The sequence below is a fragment of the Peromyscus californicus genome, unplaced genomic scaffold (genome assembly GCF_007827085.1).
Source record: "Peromyscus californicus insignis strain IS unplaced genomic scaffold, ASM782708v3 Scaffold_12__1_contigs__length_115047231, whole genome shotgun sequence".
Taxonomy (NCBI): Eukaryota; Metazoa; Chordata; class Mammalia; order Rodentia; family Cricetidae; genus Peromyscus; species Peromyscus californicus.
Genome location: NW_026294413.1, coordinates 112,567,497 through 112,588,852, shown reverse-complemented (window position 1 = coordinate 112,588,852; position 21,356 = coordinate 112,567,497). Strand labels below are relative to the sequence as shown.

The 21,356-nt window shown below is 41.2% G+C and overlaps 1 protein-coding gene across 7 annotated transcripts in view; it reads right to left on the bottom strand.

The window, feature by feature from the left end:
* Fhit (fragile histidine triad diadenosine triphosphatase) overlaps positions 1–21,356 on the bottom strand; it is a 1,554,732-nt gene that overhangs the window by 305,898 nt on the left and 1,227,478 nt on the right. For all 7 annotated transcript variants that reach the window (XM_052734142.1, XM_052734140.1, XM_052734139.1 and 4 more), the window contains 2 exons: positions 16,147–16,292; positions 12,615–12,644 (listed from right to left, as the gene is read on the bottom strand). In XM_052734142.1, the coding sequence (XP_052590102.1) occupies positions 12,615–12,644; positions 16,147–16,292 (176 nt within the window). The remainder of the gene's footprint in view (positions 1–12,614; positions 12,645–16,146; positions 16,293–21,356) is intronic.

Genomic DNA, 21,356 nt, shown 5'->3' with positions numbered 1-21,356 from the left:
CTGTGATGGTTTGCTTGTTCATTTGGTTGTTGGAATGAATGCAAAGCTAAGAATATTTCTTGGCTGCCCTTCCTTGCACTCTAGCCCAGAGTGTAACAACATCTGATGTAAAAAACGCTGCTTAGAAGAATTCACTGTGAACTCCAGAACTTCTACACATCCTCAGCATTCTACTATTGGTACATTTAATACAAAGTCTGTTCCTAAAGAATGAGTGCTAAGTAGGCAAACAAGGGAGGTAGGAATGGGGTAGCCCTGGGTCAGCATCAACTACAAATGAGAGCTGTGCAGAACTGGAAACAGCTCTCTCACAGTGCCCTGGACTGCGAGATGTCAAAGATAAAAGACAGATGTGCATGTGTGTGTGTGTGTGTGTGTGTGTGTGTGTGTGTGTGTGTGTGCCTGTGTATGTGTGTGTTTGCGCACGTGCGTGCGTGTGCACGCACGCGCACACGCTGGGAGAGGGAGGCTGTAAGAATAACAGACAGTAGCTGATTTCCCAGGTCACTAGGCCTTCCAGAATTCTCTGAAGGCTCATGCTTTGAGTCTTTTCCTCAAGAGTGAGATTCATCTATGACCATTTGATGGTGGATCTGATCTTAAAATCACATTTATTCTTTTCATGGCTGAACAGTTTCATCAAAATTATACTGCTAGGACATGATTGCATCTGGGAATTTATAGCATTTACAACCAACAGATGATTTGAAACACAAATAAAAGCCCCTCTTGGGTTGTTTTTCAGGGCAGTCAGATAGGAAGCAGAAGAAGCCATTTCTTTGTTTAGGGAACAGTTCCTGATATGTAGACTGGAGAGTGAGAGCTGCATGTGAACATTAGGATAAATGGGTTTCATCATAAAGTAAAAGAGTATCTAGCGGTTCACTTTGTTCACTCAATGTTGTTTATTTTTCTTAACCACTTAAGGAAGGTCAACTTCTTAAACAGCTCCATGTTTACCTTTTCTATAAAATCAGGAGGGAGAAAAGCCTTTTGGAAAAAAATACCAGATACAGGAAATGGCAACATCCATATCAGAATCGAAGTACATTATCTCTACACTGATGGAACACAAGATTTCAAATCACTGTTTGTCTTCTGCCTCTGAAGCTGGAACATTATCTTGTTGAGAAAGCTTCCATAATTGCATGTCTCTATTTTTTCTGATCATGGTGGATGAGAGTCTTCTCCAGAGAAAGAATCTGTCATTAAAATATAGAGGTAGGATTGATGTCTCCTGACATGAGGGTTAAATTTCAGAATTATACTTTCCCAGCACTGAAATGATTCACAATGCTGGGGGGGGGCACTGTATTTTGCCTGAGGGCCATTAGAGTCTCATCAACCTAATATTTTTCACTCAGATGTCATTAGGCAGGTCATCACTCTAATTTCTACATGTCCGTGGCTCAGCAGGTTTCCATGTCTATAATTCATTACTCCTGTTCCCACCTGAGCCAGGCTCAGTCACTCAATCCGTAATTTTTCCAGTTGCTTTTTGAGTCTTGGGAATTACTTTATTATGCTTTTGGCACAAAGGGTAAAGAGGAGCCCCCGGAAGGAAATGAGTAATTCAAGATGAATATGGGGCTAAGAGTAAAGTCAGGTCATTCAGGGCAAGATTCAAAAGTGTATTTGTACAAATAAATGAAGGAGCAGACCATAAATCTGGGGAACATCTAACTGTGTGGCTTTATAAAACTCTGCCACGATCCCTATCCTCAGAGGTTTGGATTCAAGGGTATGAGAAGCACATATATGTTGGAGATAATAAAGCAAACAGAATGAATTGTAATAGTCATATCTTGGTAAAAAATCCTTTGATGGGGCCTTTGTAAAACAAAAGTTACTAGGATCACTCTATATTTTTCTTTTATATTTAATAAGCCGTAAAATATGAATATTTAAAAATTTGAGATTATGATTAGCAACTGGAGATGTATTACTCAATTTGGAAATAAAATGCTACAGATTTAGGCCACCTGAGGAGCCATCACCCCCCTCAATGTGTTCCTTCTACTGTTTCTACCCAGAGGCCATTTCTAAGCAATGTATAGTTTTAAAACTTAGACATGTAGCTCAAGGCAACCTGCTCTTATACTTTATTATTCTTAGCTATTAGTAATTCGTGAAATGAAATCTCAGAACATCTGGACTTATTTCAGCTGAATGCCCAACTTCTAGCACAGCACACATTACTTTCTGGGCTCTCATTGGGCACTGCGCATTGCAGAAGTGTCGTGATAACGAAGGGCTAGTCTATGGAGACTAAACTGGCCACATGCACTTAAAGAGAAGCATTTTTTTTTTTTTTTTTTTGGTTTTTCGAGACAGGGTTTCTCTGTGTAGCTTTGTGCCTTTCCTGGAACTCGCTTTGGAGACCAGGCTGGCCTCGAACTCACAGAGATCCGCCTGGCTCTGCCTCCCGAGTGCTGGGATTAAAGGCGTGCGCCACCACCGCCCGGCAAGAGAAGCATTTTTAGCTGGTTCCACATTTCTGCCAAGCCCATTGTTTAGATACTGCAGGCTTAAAATATCTGTTGTTGGAAGGAGCTGATTACACGGGTTTAGATAATTTAAACCAAGAATTGTCCAGGCCTGAAACAGCACGCTGGTGAGAATCAACACTTTAATGGTCATTGTTATTAGTGCATCTGTGTGTACCTGTGAGTATTCGTGTATGTGCAGGTTTATGTGCATGTGCACATTCACCTGAGGCTAGAGAACAAACTTGGAGGCTGGGGGTGTTGTGTCGGGTACCGGTGCACGTTTATTTTTTATGACAGGATCTCTTTCTTCCTAGCTGAGCATCCCCACATAGGCCAGGCTGGCTGGCTTGTGAGTCTCAGAGTCCACTGTCTCTGCATTTCCAGCACATGGATCACAAGAGTGTGCTACCATGCCCTGATTTAATAATACTTTTTCAACATAGTTTCTTGGGGATGAACACAGGCTCTCGTGTTTTTTAGGTAAACACTTTACCACCTTCAAAGCCCTTTCAATTATTGTTTTTGGAGCACCAAGTATCTATCACACAGCAAAAATGGTAACAGTGAGTAACTGGCTTCATTACTGTATCAACAGAGGTAAAAAGCTGAGCAATATTTACAGTTATTTGGGATCTTGGGGTCTACTGAACATCTCTCTCTCTCTGCAGAGAACATTGTTTTTCACAGTGATTATACAGAAATCCCCAAATCTAAACTTCAGATGGAAGTCTACTGAATGCTAAAAAAAAACTGACAGCAGGATCACATCTGTCATATTTTCTACATTTCTGCATTACAGATCTTAAAATAAAATTAAATCACTAAATACCAACTCTGCTGTATGCCAGGGCCTCCAATTACTGGTGGAATTTGTTGTTAACACTAACAAAAAATTAAACACCCAAAACCTATAATTCTACTATAAATGGACATACAGCAATAAAGCAATGTTTTGATTTGCTAATCTTCACCTGTACAATCTAGTTAACAATGAGAGTCCTCGGGGTATTTTTGGGTGGAAGCCAGCATTATTCTAAGCCAAGCAAAGGGTTATAGAACCAATCTGTCATGCAGCAAACATAATATTTATACAACCTCTCCCTCTTCTGGACCAACTCAGGCTGTGCTGATGGGGTGACTGAAGTTTTTTAAGGAGCAGACTGACCACGTGACACAAGGGAGCTGTAGGTTCTTCCTCTGCCTTGGGTTTGATTTCCTAATTCTACTACCTGTTAGGTGTGCTTCTAGGTAAGTGACTTGTCTCTGTAAACCTCAACTCCTCATGCATAAGATATTACTACCTACCTTTGAGAGCTGCAGAGAAATTTAAGTAGAAATTACAAAAGCTTATGGTAAATGTTTTTGAGACTTCACTATGTGCAAGGCACAGTTTTAAAGGCCTGGGCACGTAGTCATCCATTTGGTTATTACAATATCCCTAGAAGGTAATAAATGACTGGTAAAATTCTCATTTTACACATGTGGAAATCAATACTAGGTTTCAGCAAACCTGGCTTACAGAGAGTAGAAATGCTTGGCCAGTGAAACATCTGTGCTTAAAACTGGGCGGTTTGGCTCTGGGGTTCTCTCTCCTGTTCCCTCTCCTGTTCTCTATATTTTAACTGCCTTGCATTTCCTATCAACCAGGGCTACCCCATCCTTTCTGGATTATTTACCAAATGTTGGAGAAAATAGCACATAAAAACTACAATTTAAAAAGTTAAAATACGAAACTATCATGGAGCTTAGATGATTCATTTGTTCTGACCCAACAGGTATCATGCAAATGAAAGCCAACTGGAAATGGAAAACTTCTGCTTCCTTCCCCTTCCCTGGAGAATGAAGTCCATGTAGAAGGAGGGACATTCATTCCAGAAGCACTGCTCTGGGAGTGAGAAGATCTAGAGGAAATATCTGGGCAAGGTCTGTGTGATAGAAAAGGCCCCCCAAAGCTCAGATAAGGAACACAGAGAAAAATAAATGCCTGGTGCCTTAGGGTCTCAAAGCCTTCCTTGATTTCTACATCCTCCTTCAGGTTCAAGCACCACCTCCCTTCTTCAGAACCTGTAATTTGGACTGTTGAGGCTTTCTCGCCAGACCTTTAGCAAGAAGAGGAATAGACACGGCCTCCTTACCTCTCCTTTCTCTCGATCCTCCCCCTCATTTCCAACCACTCCTATCCTGCTTTAGACTTCTTGATTGTCAACATCTATCATATCCAAAGACTGTTTTGATTGTCATCTCCTTTCTAACTGCTGGAAGGAGAAAGATCCTCAAAAATCTCTTCTTTTAATTGCCCTTCTTGAGGACAATTAAAAGAAGGACAGAAATTGTGAGGGGAAGGCAACAGGCACATCAAAAAAGAAAAACCACCGTGCTGAACTGAAAATAAAAAGAATCAGAGGAGGTTACTGTTTTGGTAGCTACTTAGGAGAAAGCGTGAAGTTTTAATAAGAGAGAAAGGATTTCCTAAGGAGGCCTGGGAGGCTTCTCATGTCTTCTTTGGCCAAGAGAGCTAGGGACCAAGGCTTTTGTCCCCAAGGCATCAGAAGGAGGTCTGAATGCCTTCTCAAAGTAGCCAATCCCAACAAGTACACTCAAAGCTGTCCACTGAATATTGCAGTTGTCTTTGGTTTATTGAACTCAGTCAAATTAGATTTATTCTGGGAACAGATGCAAATTATAAGGCAATTCTACAAGATAAAAGCTACTGCATCCTGAAGATACTAATTCTTCCGGCAGTAAATACATGCATTAGGTATAAACAGAGACAAGGCAGTGTTCACAGTGGCTTTCATCAGAGGATAAAAGACCTGTGGCGAATTGTAGCTCTCTGAAATTTCATTCCAAATGAAAATAATAAATAACAAACCCAAATCTTTTTCATTATCAAGCTACAGGTTTCTCCACCCTGTGCACACCACATCTTCCTTTGTAGCAAGTCTGAGATGAAAATGGTTGAGTGCATGAGGAGTCTTCCAGGTCTGTTTCTCACTACCCTGGCTTAGCCTTGGCACTAGGATGCAGGATGGCTCAGAGTCACTGTGGCGTCTGTCAAAACAAACTTCTGGATCCATACCCACTGACTGAATCAGCACAGGGACAGGTTTCTATAATGAAAACCCACTTTAGACAATTTTTCTGGTCACTGTTGATCCATTCACAGGAACAATGCAGAAGCATCAAAATTCAGAGCAGAGCAGACAAGCAATAAATCAGGACAAACACAGAAATACTTTTCAATACATTTTCAAGAAATATTTTAAAAAATATGCACATTTTTAATTTTCAAGTTGTTTCATGTATTTGTGTGTGTGTGTGTGTGTGTGTGTGTGTAAGGAGGGAAGAAATGGGTAAAGCCTTGCTTTATAGTCCAATCCAGCCTTGAACTTGCTTCCCCTCTGCCTCTGCCTCTCAAATGCTTGAGTTATTATGTGTCACTATATCTAGCTCAAGTGGTCTTTTATCATAACAAGTTTAAAGCATTTAAAAAAATCAAGATATATGACCAGATCAAATTTTTCCAAAAATTTAAGCTATTAGGTAATAATTAATTGTGAGAAAATGCAGTATATATCAAAAAGTAAACCATGGGCCAGAATTTGAATGTCAGGAACATTCACTAAGGCCTACTCTCATCCTAGTTTAAAGGTAAGAAAATAGAAGTGAGATTGTTATCAAGAAAAACAAGCCAGGTGTTGCGGTGCACACCTTTAATGCCATCACTCAGCAGGCAAATAGCCAGATCTCTATTAGTTCAAATCTAGACTGGTCTACATAGTGAGTTCCGGGACAGTCAGAATTGTCTAGACAGGTACTGTTTCTAAATAAATAAATAAATAAATAAATAAATAAATAAATAAATAAATAAATAAATAAGATTTTAAAAAAGAAGAAAGCAAAAGAAAATTAGGCAATAGTGCTGGTGTTCTGGTACTGGGGAGATGGCTCAGTGGGTGAGAATTCTGTTTACACGGCATGACGACCTGAATCTTACTCCTCAGAAACCACATAGAAGATGTGTATCCACAGTATTAGTTATCTCAACATTCCTACAGGGAGATGGAAGATAGAGACAGGAAAATCTCTGGAAACTGAAAGGCCAGCTACCTTGGCATAAGCAGTTAAAAAGCAAAAAAGAGACCCTATCTCAAGGTAGAAGGTCAGAATTGACATCAGAGAGGGTACTCCATTCCTACATGTGCTCTGAGGCTTGTGTGTAGCTAGATTCACACACATGAATATCCATGTACACACACACAAATAGGCATATACAGACACACATGCATGAAAGAATAGAACTGGTGAGATAGCTTAATCAGTAAAGTGTGGTAGTATTGTGTTCCCCGAAATATTATGCACGATAATAAACTTATCTGGGGTCAGACACAGAACAGTCATAATATTAAACATAGAGGTTAGGCAGTGGTAGCACATGCCTTTAATCCTAGCATTCCAGAGGCAGAAATCCCTCTGGATCTCTGTGAGTTCAAGGCCACATTGGAAATAGCCAGGCGTGGTGACTCATGCCTTTAATCCCAGAAGTGAGCCTTTAATCCCAGGGAGTGATGACAGAAAGCAGAAAGGTATATAAGGCATGAGGACCACGAACTAGCAGCTTTTAGCAGGTTAAGCTTTTAGGCTTTGAGCAGCACAGTTCAGCTGAGATTCATTCTGGATGAGGACTCAGAGACTTCCAGTCTGAGGAACAGAATCAGCTGAGAAATTGGTGAGGTAAGGAAGCTGTGGCTTGTTCTGCTTCTCTGACCTTCCAGCATTCACCCCAATACCTGGCCCAGGTTTGATTTAATTAATAAGACCTTCTAAGATTCCTGCTACAGTCAAGTGTTTGCTGAGCAGGCATGAGGACCTGAGTTCTATGCCTACGACACACAGGGAAAAAGCTAGGCATGATGTGTGTACTTTTAAACCCAGCACTGAAACAGCAGAGACAGAGAGCACTGGGATTTGCTGGTCATCTAGCCCCTTATACTTTTTGAGCTCCAGGTCAGTTAGAGACTCTATCTCAATAAAACTCAAGGTGGAAAGACACAGAAAAATAATGCCCAAAATCATCTCTAGCATCCACAAATAAGCACATAAAGAGACAACAACATAGACACACACTCATACAGAGACACAGACACAGACACAGACACACACACACACACACACACACACACACACACACACACACACACACACACACCAGTGACAGCATGTGTTGAAAAGGCTGGGATCTGAAGTAGCATCTGGGTCCAAATCCCATAAACGTGTATCAATCCTGCTTAACATCTTTTATATATTTTATATATGTCCATGTCAGCTTCTTCCCATCACCATCCAATTCTAAAGTTTTTCCACTTGGAAAATTAAGAAATCAAGGTTCACAGTTAAGAGGATGCCCCAGAGTGGCAAAGTTAGTAAGATATAGAGCTCAGTTTCCTATGGCACCTCTGACAGATGTCAAGGCACATTAACTTTCAGACTTTGCTGCCAGCTAAGTGTCCTCTATGTGCACTAAACTACAAGATGGCTAGACCTCCATATCATGTGTAAGACCTCCTGATCCAGGAAACTAAAAACAGCCACAGGCACCAGGAGATTAAAGATAAGTTTTAATAACATTTCTTTAAAGAACTCCTTTTTTTCTGCTGCAGCAATCTAGAAAGTAAATATTTCAACATTTATTAAGACATACTTCCTATTACATTAAAAGCATAAAATTAAACCTTTACGTACAACATCCAAGCACCACAAACATAGAACAATATGTGCAAGCATGGTCTATAAATAGATTGAGATTACCTACCAGGAGTAAATCTCCCCTTAATACACCCAAAGCATCCTCCACCCAAAGATGTTCATGTAACAGCCTCAGAGAAAATGATTCACACTAAGCTTATTAGAAAGCCTTCCTTTTAAAGGAATGAGTACACCTTAGGGCTTTGGTTTGGCTAGAATTACACTCGGGATTAGGAGTTAGCGTTGTGGGATATTTTGATCATACTCTGACACTCTGGAGACTGACAATAAAGTTTACTTTGAATCAGAGAGCAGAGTTAGCTACTAGCTGACTAAAATTAGCCAAGAGGTTTTAGAGAACTGAGAACATATAGTAAGACACGAGAAACAGTGGGGAAGGGCTTGAGAGGTTCAGCCTTTGTGTTTACAGAGAGAGGTCACTGGTCACTTCTCCACTGCTTCTCTGATCAATCAGGTGCTTAGCCCAGTATCTGACTCTTGAGTTTTTACTAATAAAATAATAATTACATAAACACTTCAATTTAGGAACATATTTTATAGAAAATTTAGTCTGATACTCATAATATAGGGAATATTTCATAGAAACTTCAGAAAACCTAGATGCCTGGATGTGCAGTGGAAACAGATGAACATCAATTGCTACTTTCTGATGACTGACGAGAGAACTTAGGAGTAGAAAATGGTCTCAGTACAAAAAGGCATTGTGTCTCCATTTGACTCACTTCAGCAAAACACTCCTCTTTTCCCCTCCCCTCCCCTCCCTTCCCCTCCCCTCCCCTCTCCTCTCCCCTCTCTTTTCCTATTGTTTAGGGTGAAGATCACCGCAAAAACATTCAGATTAACAAGGGAAAACAGAAGCACATTCACTTGATTTAAGTTTTATGTGCTGAGGGAAGCTTCAGACACAAAGACCTAAAGAAACAGGGAAAGCTTTTTTATGGACAGGAGAAGTGAGATCGGAAAAGAAAGCAGCACTCTGATCTAACAGCAATACGCTGGGGTAACTTATTGAGGCCTGCTTGTTCAGAGTCTTCACAGCTTACCAGAAAAAAAGCAGGGCCTTTCTGGAGGGAGTGTCTTATGTCTACTTTTGGGGTAGGTAGGTCAGGAAATTCTTTTATGGCCTACTTCAAAGTTGAATGGTAGAACAAGGCTGGAGAGTGAACCTTCCTCCTGCCACAGTTTTCTCTGTTTCCTTCATCTTAAACAATTCCAGGGTCATCTTCCTGGGTAACATGTTCTAAGCTCCATCAATAATGATAGAATCCAAAAATCATAAAGTGCATATATACTCCCTGGAGACTAAGGAAACAACATAAAAAATGAACATAAATAAACAAACAAATGTGTAAGAGACAATGAAGAATTTCTCGACAGGAATCCAGCTAGGAAACAGGACAGGGAGCATGATGTTCACCAGAGTAGCTTGGGTGGGTGCAGGGAAGGGTTGAGTAGATAACAGAGGAGACAGAGATTACTTCTTAACCCTGCAGGGTGTCCAGATCACTGCACTGATCATCTGGTGCCTGGCAGTGTTCTACTTTTAAACTTGAGAAGAAAACCGAATAATCAATTGTGAAATAAGAGGTCACTTTTTACTTCAATATTTCCTTTTCCTTGTTACATGGGTCTTACTGAGTAAGCTAGGCCACCCTGCGTGTTGCTAGGCAGAATCTAAAGCCTCAGGAAAAAAAGTCCTGAAGTGCCATCATGTTCAAGAGGCTAACTCAGTGGTGTACCCTCATTAAGAATAACAACACTTGCTTCAGGGGAAGAGACCATCACTGGGCTTATTGCTATTACTACCTGGCATGAGACAAAAGTGGTTCAGAACTCAGACATCAGACACAGCACTGAGAATCTCACACATAGGCAAAGAAACAGAAAAAGGGATAGGCCCCATGCTGTCGAACCTCCCTTCAAAATTCGAAACATGAACCATTCCCAGCCTCAACCCAGAACTTTCAAATGATACAAGTGTGTTCTGAAGGTGCCATGCTTCTCCCTGGAGAAGCTGCAGGGCTGCAGGCCCAGGTTCCATGCATCCTAGATACCTGAATACCATCACTGACCACTCTGCTCCCTGGAGAGGCTGAAGGACCGGATTCCATGCTTCCTGGTTACCTGAACACCATCACTGAGTTACTTTGTTACCAGAAAGTCATATGCTGGGAAGTACCCATCTTCTGAGATCAGCCTGTGTATAGTAATGGACTCCAGTCCTGTCATGGCAGTATGAGTTAGGAGGGTTAATGAGAACAACGCTGAGATTATTTGTGGTGGTGGCTGTGCTGTTTAGCTGACACTCAAGTAAACTTTCATGCAATGTGGTGTAAATATCACAGTTTGACACCCACAGAATATACACTTCTATATAGAAGGACTTAGTGTGACAGATAGCTAACAAAAGTTACCTGCCTACTAAAGGTGGAGCGTACGTGGGTGTAAGTGTGTGTGCATGTGTGTATGTGTGTGTGGTGCGGTATGTGTGTGATAAATTTTTCTTTATGCATGGTATTCCACAAAGGATGTGAGTTGACCCCACAAATTTATTCTGGGGAAATGCTGTGATCAGGCTGGAAACAACAAAAAGATTTTCAAAACATAATATGCTTATTTTAAAGAAAAAAGATACAATTGTTTACAGAAATCAGCTTACACAATGCTGGTTATGATAAGTACATTCAATAATTGATACATGGTGCTTTATATTATAAATCAGTGCATCATCAGCACCATTAAAGCTAGCAAAAACATGACACCTTGTTCAGATAAGTGTGACACTATGGAGTCTGAGACCCCATAGCCATGCTGCTTAGCCCTGCTGGACTCAATGCTTACTTGTCTCCTTTAAAGGATTACATTTAAAAAAAAATCTCCATCCCCCAAATACGTAACATCTCTATCAACCACAAGAGAGAGCCATTAGCAGTCACATCTATATTATCCTTCTCCTGGCCCCTAGGAACTTCTAAGTTCCTTTTTCCCACCTATTCAAGTCCCTTTGCATACCAAATAACTTAAATGCCCTCTTTAGAATTGTGAAATAAAATCTTGAGAGCACATAATCTACCTGTTCACATAAAATTCAGCTATGTTTATCAGTCTATGTGTTCCACTACATAGCTACGCATTCTTCCATGCGTTAGTTCTGCCTTTAGTACTTTCAATGGTTTCTGAAACTTCACCAAACACCAATCCAGTGCATTTGAAATTTACATTTGAATTCTGAGTTTTCAAACTCTGCTAGCCAAGCTTGAATATCTATGTATTGTATTTCAAGAATCAATTTCAAAGCAAAGACACTGATATTGAATCCTCTTTTAGCATATGCATATTTGGATGCTTAACACAGCAAACGACAGGGGAATGGATGGAAGCGGAATGTCCCTCAGGTGTTTTCCATGTCATGTGTTTGGAGAAACTCGGCCTACTCTTTTGATCATTAGGAATTTGCTAGCTTTCCCTTTGAGACATTCACTCACCATGAAACTTCCCAGATATCCTATTTCCAAACTCCCACAAAGGAACCATGTTCATTTCGTTTGACTTAGTGCTTAGTTACCCTGCCAGTCAAGGCCAGCTGTAAAACCCAAAAGCTTTATTTCACTGTGTGGCATCAGCAGCATAATATGACTTGCTTCTTATGTCCACCACCACAAACTCAGCCTTCTCTGTCACTTAAGCATTGAACCCAACCACACAGGAATTCACATTTGCGTGAAAGAAGCTGGACTCTTGCTTCATAACCAGCAGGATTTTTGAGTTCTGTCCTTTTGCTGTGATTAGAGGCCTTCATAATAAATCCTCCCTTTCTCTCTAGCACACTTCAAAACCATTTTGAACTCCATTGATCCCATTAAGTTTGAACTTTGGTATTGAGTTGCTAGAGGTAAGAGAAATGTGTGGGCATGAAGAGAAAACGGGCCAAGGGACCAGGAGGGAAAGGAGGCACACACCTGGCACACAACAGATGTCCCTTTCCTGAAGACGTGAAATTAAATTCTGTGCAGAACTAAAGATATACCAGGTGCTCTAGTCTATACAGGATGCATAAAACCCATGAGAATTTGATGTACCCTGCCCTGTTCTGTTTTAGGACTCCTCGATTTAGTTTCTGTTTTAGCACTTGCACAGTAATAATTTTACTACAAAGGGTAAATGTCTTGTAAACTAATGGGAAACATACTGTTTGGCACAGTTTATAATGTCAGGATTTATGGCTCTAACACTGAGGGTCTCTCTGACCTCGAAGATAACATAATGAAACAGCAATGTGCTGCAAATGACTCGTTGTGATTTTTTATTAGTTCCCATAATCGCCCCTTATTAATTTGTGTGCACATAATAAGCACTCACCTTCACAGTCTGTCCAGCTTCAGGACCATCCTAGAAGGAGGAGAAAGAAAGAAAAAGAGTTGAGGTGAGAACTGACTGATGATATTGCCTGCTTATTCAGAAATATTGCTCATTAATAATTTAGATCCAATTTCTTTGTGTGTTAATTTGTAGTATTCCCATGGGGACCATTCATTTTGAATGTGTGGGACCAGGCAGATCTCCACTACCTTCTGAGTGAGGAGTTATGTATAAAATGATATGAATTATCCAGCAAGTCACTCCTTTCTACTTTTCATGCTCTGTGCTTTCAGCTATGGTTTTAATCACATTAAAGGTAAGGCTAAAAGTGTTTGGGGAGGCAAAGTACTACAGTTCGGTTATCTTTAAATCAGAAATAATTCAATTAATATCTGATTAAATTTCTCCTCTAGAAATCAACCAAGCAAGGAGATGAGGCATTTTGATGGGCACAGTCCTTTCAAGCTCGTATGACCTTGAGACAGAAAAATAAAAGTGACTGTTATGAGTGGACCTTATCCACGTACCTCTTCCCCTTCCCAGCCTATTGTCATTGTCATAGCTGAAAATGAGTACACGGGCCCAGTCTCCAAGCACCTTCAAAGGGAAAGCAGGTGCTCCAGGGAGAAGGTGGCAAACTTCTCTGTAATTAAAAATTTCAAAATAGAATTACCTATCTGTGGTTTTGGCTAAATATACCTCTCAGTGAACCTGACTAGTAGGAAGGATCCATGCCCCACTAGCACAAATCTGACATGTATATTAAACCTGTTCAAACCTGAACCATAACCCATTAGTGGCTTATGAAGGCAACCCATCATTTCCAACCAGTGCTTAAGAAGAAAGCATAACAGGACCAAAGCTGTTAGAATGTGGATGATGGGTTAAGGTTACCGTGTGAAACTCCAGCTCTTTATCGTCATAGGTACATGTGTATGTGAGGGGAGGGTACACAGGATTGTTACACACCCACACATTACTGTGAAGTGAGAGGGCTAGGGAGCCAGACCAGAGCCATGACAGGTTTCTAATAGCCCTGCCAGGGACCAGGCCTTAGTTTCAGTTTACTGGAACTGGCTGAAGCTGAGCAAGCAGTTCTTGGGAAGACCACAACTCAGGGAACAGTCAGAATGCACCCCAAGCCCCTTCTGCTGGCTCAGCAGATGCTCCCTGCCTTCTGCTAGCTAAAGATAGCTTTTCCTACCCTGTAGCTGGAAGGTCCCTAACCACTAGAGCCTCCCACCAATCAGCCCCCAGACTAATCTTTCCTCCACCAATCAGTGCCAGATTAACCCCTCCTCCCTGGATTTCTCCTAACCCCACTTAAAAGGTGTTTGCCACCTCCCTTTGGGGTCACTATTTGCCACCCCAACCTGTTGGAAATCAACGCTCTTGCTAAATTGCATATGTGACTGTGGGTCTTTCTTGGGGGCTTCTCTTGGACCCTGACATAAGGTATAATTTTAAAGCAGTTTCACTAGCTTACTTATGCAAAATTGCTCTAACTTTACACATCGCCAGCCACCACACTTACGGAACTATGCTCTGATAACCAACACTGGTATCTTCTCATCCATTTCCTTTACCTGGTCTCCTTGGAAACAGTTTGCAACACTGTTTTAATAAATCAATCCCAAGTTGAACTACTGTCTGAAGTGACTCAAATTGTATTTCTAGGAATGCTTAGCTACTCTCAATACAGAGAAAAATTCTTTTGAGAAAGAGATGAATATTTTTGGTCAAAGACTTCAATACATTGGCTTCCACACTCAGTCTCTTTGGAGGTGCCGAAGGAGATGACCTGTGCCTTCTAAGGCAAAGTCTATGGGCTTGATATCAGAGGGGCTTATCTCATCAGGCCCACAATGCAGCCTTAAGGCCTAATATCTTGCCCATATTGCTCACAGCACGAGGCCTTTGCTCCAGCCTCACTGGGAGACACGTTGGAAGAGGCAGGCAATGCACCTGGATGGTCCTTCGCACCCTGGCTTCTTTTTGGCGTCATTGGCAAAAGCTCAGGAAAGAGCATAAGGATAGTGTGTTGGTTAATAATTGATTGTCGAGTTGATGTGTTTTAGAACAAATCTATAGACATGTCTATCAGGTAGTTTCCAGATTAGAGTAATTAGGGAGAGAAATTTGATGCTAAAAATGGGTAACAGCATTTCATAGGCTAGTGCCCTGAGCTAATGAAAGGGAAAAAGTGAGTGCATTGAGCACCAATAATCTTCCTTCTGGGCTACACTGTGGCTACAATGTGACCAGCGGCCTCGTGTTCCTCCTGCTATTCCCCTAATCTCAAATTGTAAGTCAACATGAACCTTTGTTTCCATAATTTAGGTCAGTTGGGTATTGTGTTACAGTAGGGAGACTAAATGGTGCAGATGGGAAGTGTCCTGGCTAACTTGAAGAGCTGAGGATACAGTTCCCATATGTGGGGGAAGTCAGAGTTAACACACTTCTGAGCACAGGGCACTGCTGTCCCTAGCCCTATCCATAGGGATCTGAAGGGGTTCATGGCATGTTGCTGCTAAGTTACTCAATTCCCGACTGATAATAGACACATCATGTACATTCTCCTCTCAACCTGACGAGTACTAGACCAAGTTCTGCCTGTAGATCTCTAGTGACTGAAAATCTGATTTCTTCCTTTTGTAGTGGGCCATGTCCAACAAAACCTATTGTACAAACCTGTGACTTATCTCTGCAGTCTGTATTAAGTTTAGAGTAAAGTAAGTCCTATGAAGAGAAGGCCTAGATTAGCTGTCTGGTCATTGCTCTCCTTGGAACCACAGGAGGGCTGAGCCTGTGCATGCTCAAAACACACTTACCACAGAGCAAAGAGCCTTCCCAACTCTAGTTGTAAATCCCAATGCTGGTTCATTTCTGTCAACTTGACACAAAGTTGAAATAACTGGAATTGGTATCATCAGATTTGTCTGTGGACATGTCTGTGGGGACATTTTCTAGATTACTGATTGATTGGGGAGGGTCTAGCTAGCTTACTGTGAGCAGTGTGATCCGTGGGCAGGTAGCCATGATTGTCTAAGAAGGGTAACTGGATGTGAGCCTGGATGCAAGCCAGTAAGCAGTGCTGCTGGTGGTCTCGCTTCCATTCCTGCCTCCAGGTTGCTAACTTTGAAGCTTCTGTCCTAGACTCCCTCAATGATGGGCTTTAGTGTAGAGATGAAAGCCAAATGAACCTCGTCTTCCTCCAAGTTGCCTTTGGTTTGTGTTTTATCACAACTGAGAAGCAAACTAATTCAATCCCTTAAATCTCTTGTCTATGACTTCCACCTACTTTGTAAACAGCATACCAGACATTTGCTATGATGCCATTCCATAGTCCACCTTGAGGCTAGTGGACAGCAGAGCTGCCTTGGATTAGTGACCTTTTTTTCTGCTATTATGTACATGCAGACAACTAAAACCGCTTCCCTGCTAAAATGGGTTGGATACGGAGCCCCACATATAGCTTTGAGAAGAAAGGAAAGAAATACAAGAAACATGTCTGAACAACCTGTATACTTACTTGCATGGAGAAGGTGATGGAGGTCCCCTGGAAATGCTTCTCCACCACTGTCCCTACTCTCTGGGTCACTTGGAACAAATCGGCCACTTCATCAGGACGTAGGTCACGGAAGCGTTCCACTGGCCTCAGAGGGCACACAAGGACATCTGCAGTAAGGTGGGTTAAGGAAAGTTTGGATTGCTTTGGGTAGTATTCTTAGGGAGTAGTTTATACACACAGCACTGAGTCCCCTTGACCTGGGGCCTGAACTTTTGAAGACTAGGAAATGAATAAAGAAATGCTTGGCAACCAAGAGCTTTAAAAGATGGTTAGTTTACTTTGAGGGAGAGGCCTTGACACAGAGGAGAATTTAAGAAAAGACATGGTCATGTGCACAGTGATACCAGCACTCGCTGTGATAATTACAGCAGGAGGCAAGACCTATTCTGGGCCATTCTCACCTGACCCCCCCCCCCCCATTCTGAGGCTCATCTTCCCCAGCAGTAAAGACACTGCACTAGAATAGCAACTGGAATATCTAGATGGTTTTGTTAGTTAGAACAACATGATTATACTGCCAGGTTTCCTTTTAGAGAAATGATAGAAACATAGGCAATGTCTGATAGTAGACTATTTTAGTTTTAAAGGCTGCAGATAATCAGAAAAGGTACAGTGAGCCTCATCTATAGATAGCAGATGTGCCACAGTGTCAGATGTGACACATGGGTAAGCAGCTTATAACACGGGTTCCTTGAATTGATTACTCACAGTCCAAGATATTTCCAGTTAAATATTTAAAGAAAAGAGCTTTCTTTTGTATAAAACGAACTGTTGTAATCTATTCTACAAATTAGACAGGGTAACACATACACATTTCTGGTCTGAGAAAATACCCAGGTCTAGAGAAAAAGGATTAAAGCTTATCGTTTATTGGTAGCAAACTTATAGTTATGATAACATCAATATTTCACATCTTTTTTTGTACTTGAACCTATGGTGTATGCATGTGTACACATATATGTATGAGATACATAGATTTGCCCTTGTGTGAATACATACATACATGCTTCTTGACTTGTAAAGTCAATAAAGTCTCAATAAATCTATTGTAAGCTAAAAATATCTTTTCACAAATTCATGTAATACAGCTAACCTGTTTTAACATGGTTTAGCCTAGTCTTACATAAACATTAGCCTACAGATGGGAAAAATTATCTAACTTGCAAAGTTTTTTCAAATAAAGTGCTGATCAGTCATATTAATTGCAGGCTATAATGTAAGTGAAAAGCAGAAAGGCTCCATTGGAATGCTTTCCCACTATTGTAACTGAAAAATTAATGTCAACCCACTATACTTGGGGATTATCTATTGGGTATACATACAGCATATATTATTTGTTCAGTTTCCAGACACTTGCTAGAGAAAACAAAATTGTTAATTTTTCTTTAAATTTATTCCCCTTCTGCCCTTGTTTTAAGAAAGCATGTTTCTGCCCAGAGACAAGCAGCAAGGGGTCTAATAAAACCACAATCCAACAATTGCAAGTCTCACCAGAATACAAAGCACTTTAACCCATCACACTGTTGGACCCAAGGCCTAGGGGAAGTTCACAGAGCTCAGCTTGGCAGGCCTGGTTTTTATATGAGATAGGGGGAAAGAGGTAAACAGATAAATTTGGTTTATATTCTGGGAATTCACATCAACGGTAAACTAGGAAAGGGCTATTTGTTTAATCTGAGTTCATTTTTCAAAAGGAAAAGGGTGGCCCCACCCACAGGGTGTCTGATACTAACAAAGATAATTACCCTTCTCTAGCAGGGCTGTTTGATTATCACGGGTCAAGGAAACACTTAGAAATGAAGAATTTGCTATATCTTTCTTTTAGCAGATTGCCAGACTCTACTCCCACAGTGTTGTTTTCTCTTTGGTAAGAGGGACTTTTCCCCATCTTCCTCCTCCCTATTTTTTTTCCCAACATAATATTTGTATTGATTATTTAGGAATTCCACACAATGCACCCCAATCACACTCACGTCCCATTCCTCCCAGGTTCACACCTCTCAAAAAAAATACACCAAGTACAATTTGTGTTACCCATATACTCATGGGAGCATGGTCAAATCCCAGTGGCCAGCCTCTTAAAGATAGTGGAGTCCTTTCTCATCTCCCCATCAGAAGTCATTCATTGTAAAGAGCTATGTGTCAGCATCTTTATCACAAGTTTTAAGGACTCTCTTCAAAGCCTCCTGTCTAGACTGTTTCTTTGGGTGGGGGGAATTGAGGGGGAAGGAGGTTGTTTCAGAACCTTTCAACATCTCCCATTCTCAACTATAAGTCTGGAGTCATCAAAACCAGTGCAACAGAAGCTTCCCTGCCTATAACAGCCAGCAGCAGGACAGATCATGGTCTTCCACATGATTTTTCAAGGTTGCAAGGACAATGAACATCCACAGGGTATCCAGAGGCATCATGGACCATGGACCTCATGATGGCTTCTGGCAGCAGCATGGACCACAGACATCAACATGGCCTCAGCATAGGTCAGGACACCAACATGGTCTCCAGTGGCTGTACAGACTGAAGACATCCACTTGTCCTCTGATGGTAGTGTGGATGTTGAAGATCAACATGTTTTCGGGTAGCAGCATAGACCATGGACAACAACATGGCTTACCATGGCAACAAGAACCATGGTCATCAACAAGTCCTCACACAGTTGCATGATGGACAACAACATGGCTTACCATGGCAACAAGAACCATGGTCATCAACAAGTCCTCACACAGTTGCATGGCCCATTACCATCAACAAGGCTTTTGGTGGCATCTGAGACTATGGGAACTAACATGGCCTCAGGGGGGCAGCACAAACCACATACATCAATATGGCCCCCAGAGGCAGCACTAACCATGGACATTCATATGGCCTCTGGTATCAACACAGCCTACAGCGGCAGCCTGGACCATAGACACCAGCACTTGGCTGTAACATGGCAGTAGCTCAGGCTATGGAAATTTTTTGAAGAGGCCCAGTCCATAAAATGAACCATTCTCCATCTCAGATATCCTGCCATTGACCTCTGAGCAACATGCTGATGTTCCCACTCCTCTTGTCAGAAGTTAAATGCCATATCCTAGAATGTCAACAGCCCCTGAGGTGCATTTACCAGAGAAGTATCCATTCATCTTGCTGCTCTTCTCTGAGTTTCTATCTCAGGAACAAAGAGCAGAACTTTTCAGGGTCTGTTCATACTGCCTCTTTTCTCTTCATCATTCCAAACTCTTGGTTCTTCTTCATAGCTGAGTAGATCTGGCCGAGCAGTGTGAGACCTGGGAGGTTCCAGGGCTGCTAGGCTGTAGTTCCCACCACTACACTGCTGACTGGTGACTTTCCCAGGACCCTCTGAGCAGCAACTGTGGCTTAGGGGAGTTTTCACATCCCCCAATACATGGCTCAGTTCTTCTCTAACCAGTTCTGAACCGCGAGGCTCCCCAAAGTCCAACAGGGAATCCTCCATATTTTAATGTACACCTTTTTGTAAGCCTTTTTACCAAACAATAGCAAGATGGCAACCACACAGCTCTCACCTGTTGCTTTGGTAGGCCATGTCTGCATGGAACACCCAGCTAGAGAAGGACTGGCATCCCACATAAGCAACTACTCATTATGGAAACCAGTGGGATGGAGCATTGGCACAGAAAAGGTTTTCCTCATTAATGCCGGAAAAAACAACAACAACAACAAAAACAGTATTTATCAATTTTGCTTCTTAAATGGTAACAGCTAACTTAACCCAATGTTTAATGACTGAAAATATGGAGAGGATTAAATCAAAATGACTCACAAATTTTGTCTTTTGTATATCCAACCCCAGGTCATGTAGCATATACATCCACTACCTTTAAGAACCATTAATAATAGTAATACATATCATGAAAAAGTTAAAGAGGCTTAACACGATCTCATTTGGGTGAAGACCCTTTGCTCCAGCTGTGCAGCACTGTTTCCATTTGTGTGTATTATGTAGAGGACTGTATATGTATATCCCCTGCAGCCAAACCTTATTGGCATACAACACACATTAGTGTTCATCCTGTGAGCAGATGAAATAAGATGAACTCTCTAAGGTGCTTTATTAGCAGGTGCTCATGTGATCATCTTGGCTAAAAGGCAGAAGACTGCCAGCCACACAACTCTATCTGACACTGACCAGACAGGCAAGCTCAGAGCATTCTTAAAGGAGTCACACTGCACAGTGTTTCAGAGGCACTAGATCTCCCAGATATCATGTGAATGGCTGAGCTGGCCAGCAGCAGGGATACCATCCAATCCATTCCCCATGCCATTCGGTGAGCTATCCAAGACTCAAGAGTTGGTTCCTTGCTCCCTTTTCAGGCCCAGAGCCCAACTGTGTGCACATATAACAAGCATTTGTGTTTTAAAGTAATAAATGAACTAACTCCCTCAGATCCCTGAGTTCATAAAACAATAATAACAAGAGTTTCCAGCTGTCTTCATCACAGGCTGCCCCGATTATCTCTATATGCATGCAGAACCTCCCTTTCCCAGTCCTTCCTTAAACACTATGGATGTCCATCTTTCTTTTGATCCTCAAACATACTAAATTTTCCAGTTTGGGGGAGCTTTTCTTCAATTATTTCCTGTCTAAATTTTATATCTCTGTCATCCTCATATGACTGCTTCCTTCTCATCAGATTTCAATTCCACAGTCATTTCCTCAAAGAATTCTATGATAAACATTTTATATTACTATCTTATTGTTCTATTTAAATTCTTCTTATAACCCTGGTCACCAGTTGTTCTTGATTAGTAACCACTTACCCAGATGAGTAAGTCTCATAGGAAGCATGACGTGGTCTTGATTACTGTTCACTGATGCCTAGAACTCCAGAGACATTCACTACTGTTGGAATTCATAGATAAATGATAACCATGCACTCATATCAGCCACCTCTGAGTTCTAAGAGCTTGGCTAACTAGAGGCAATATTAATATAATATTTAGCCTTATAATATAAGGATAATATACTGACTTTTTCCCTTTAAATCAAGAAGATTTTTTAAATATGAATAATGGTTAGAATTAATGTTTAATACTAATTCAGAAATGTAAACTTATTTTTTATTTAATCTAGTATTATATGAACCCAAAGGAAAGATAATTGTGATAGTAAGATTATTTTTAAAACCTCTTAGAATCAAACAGAAATG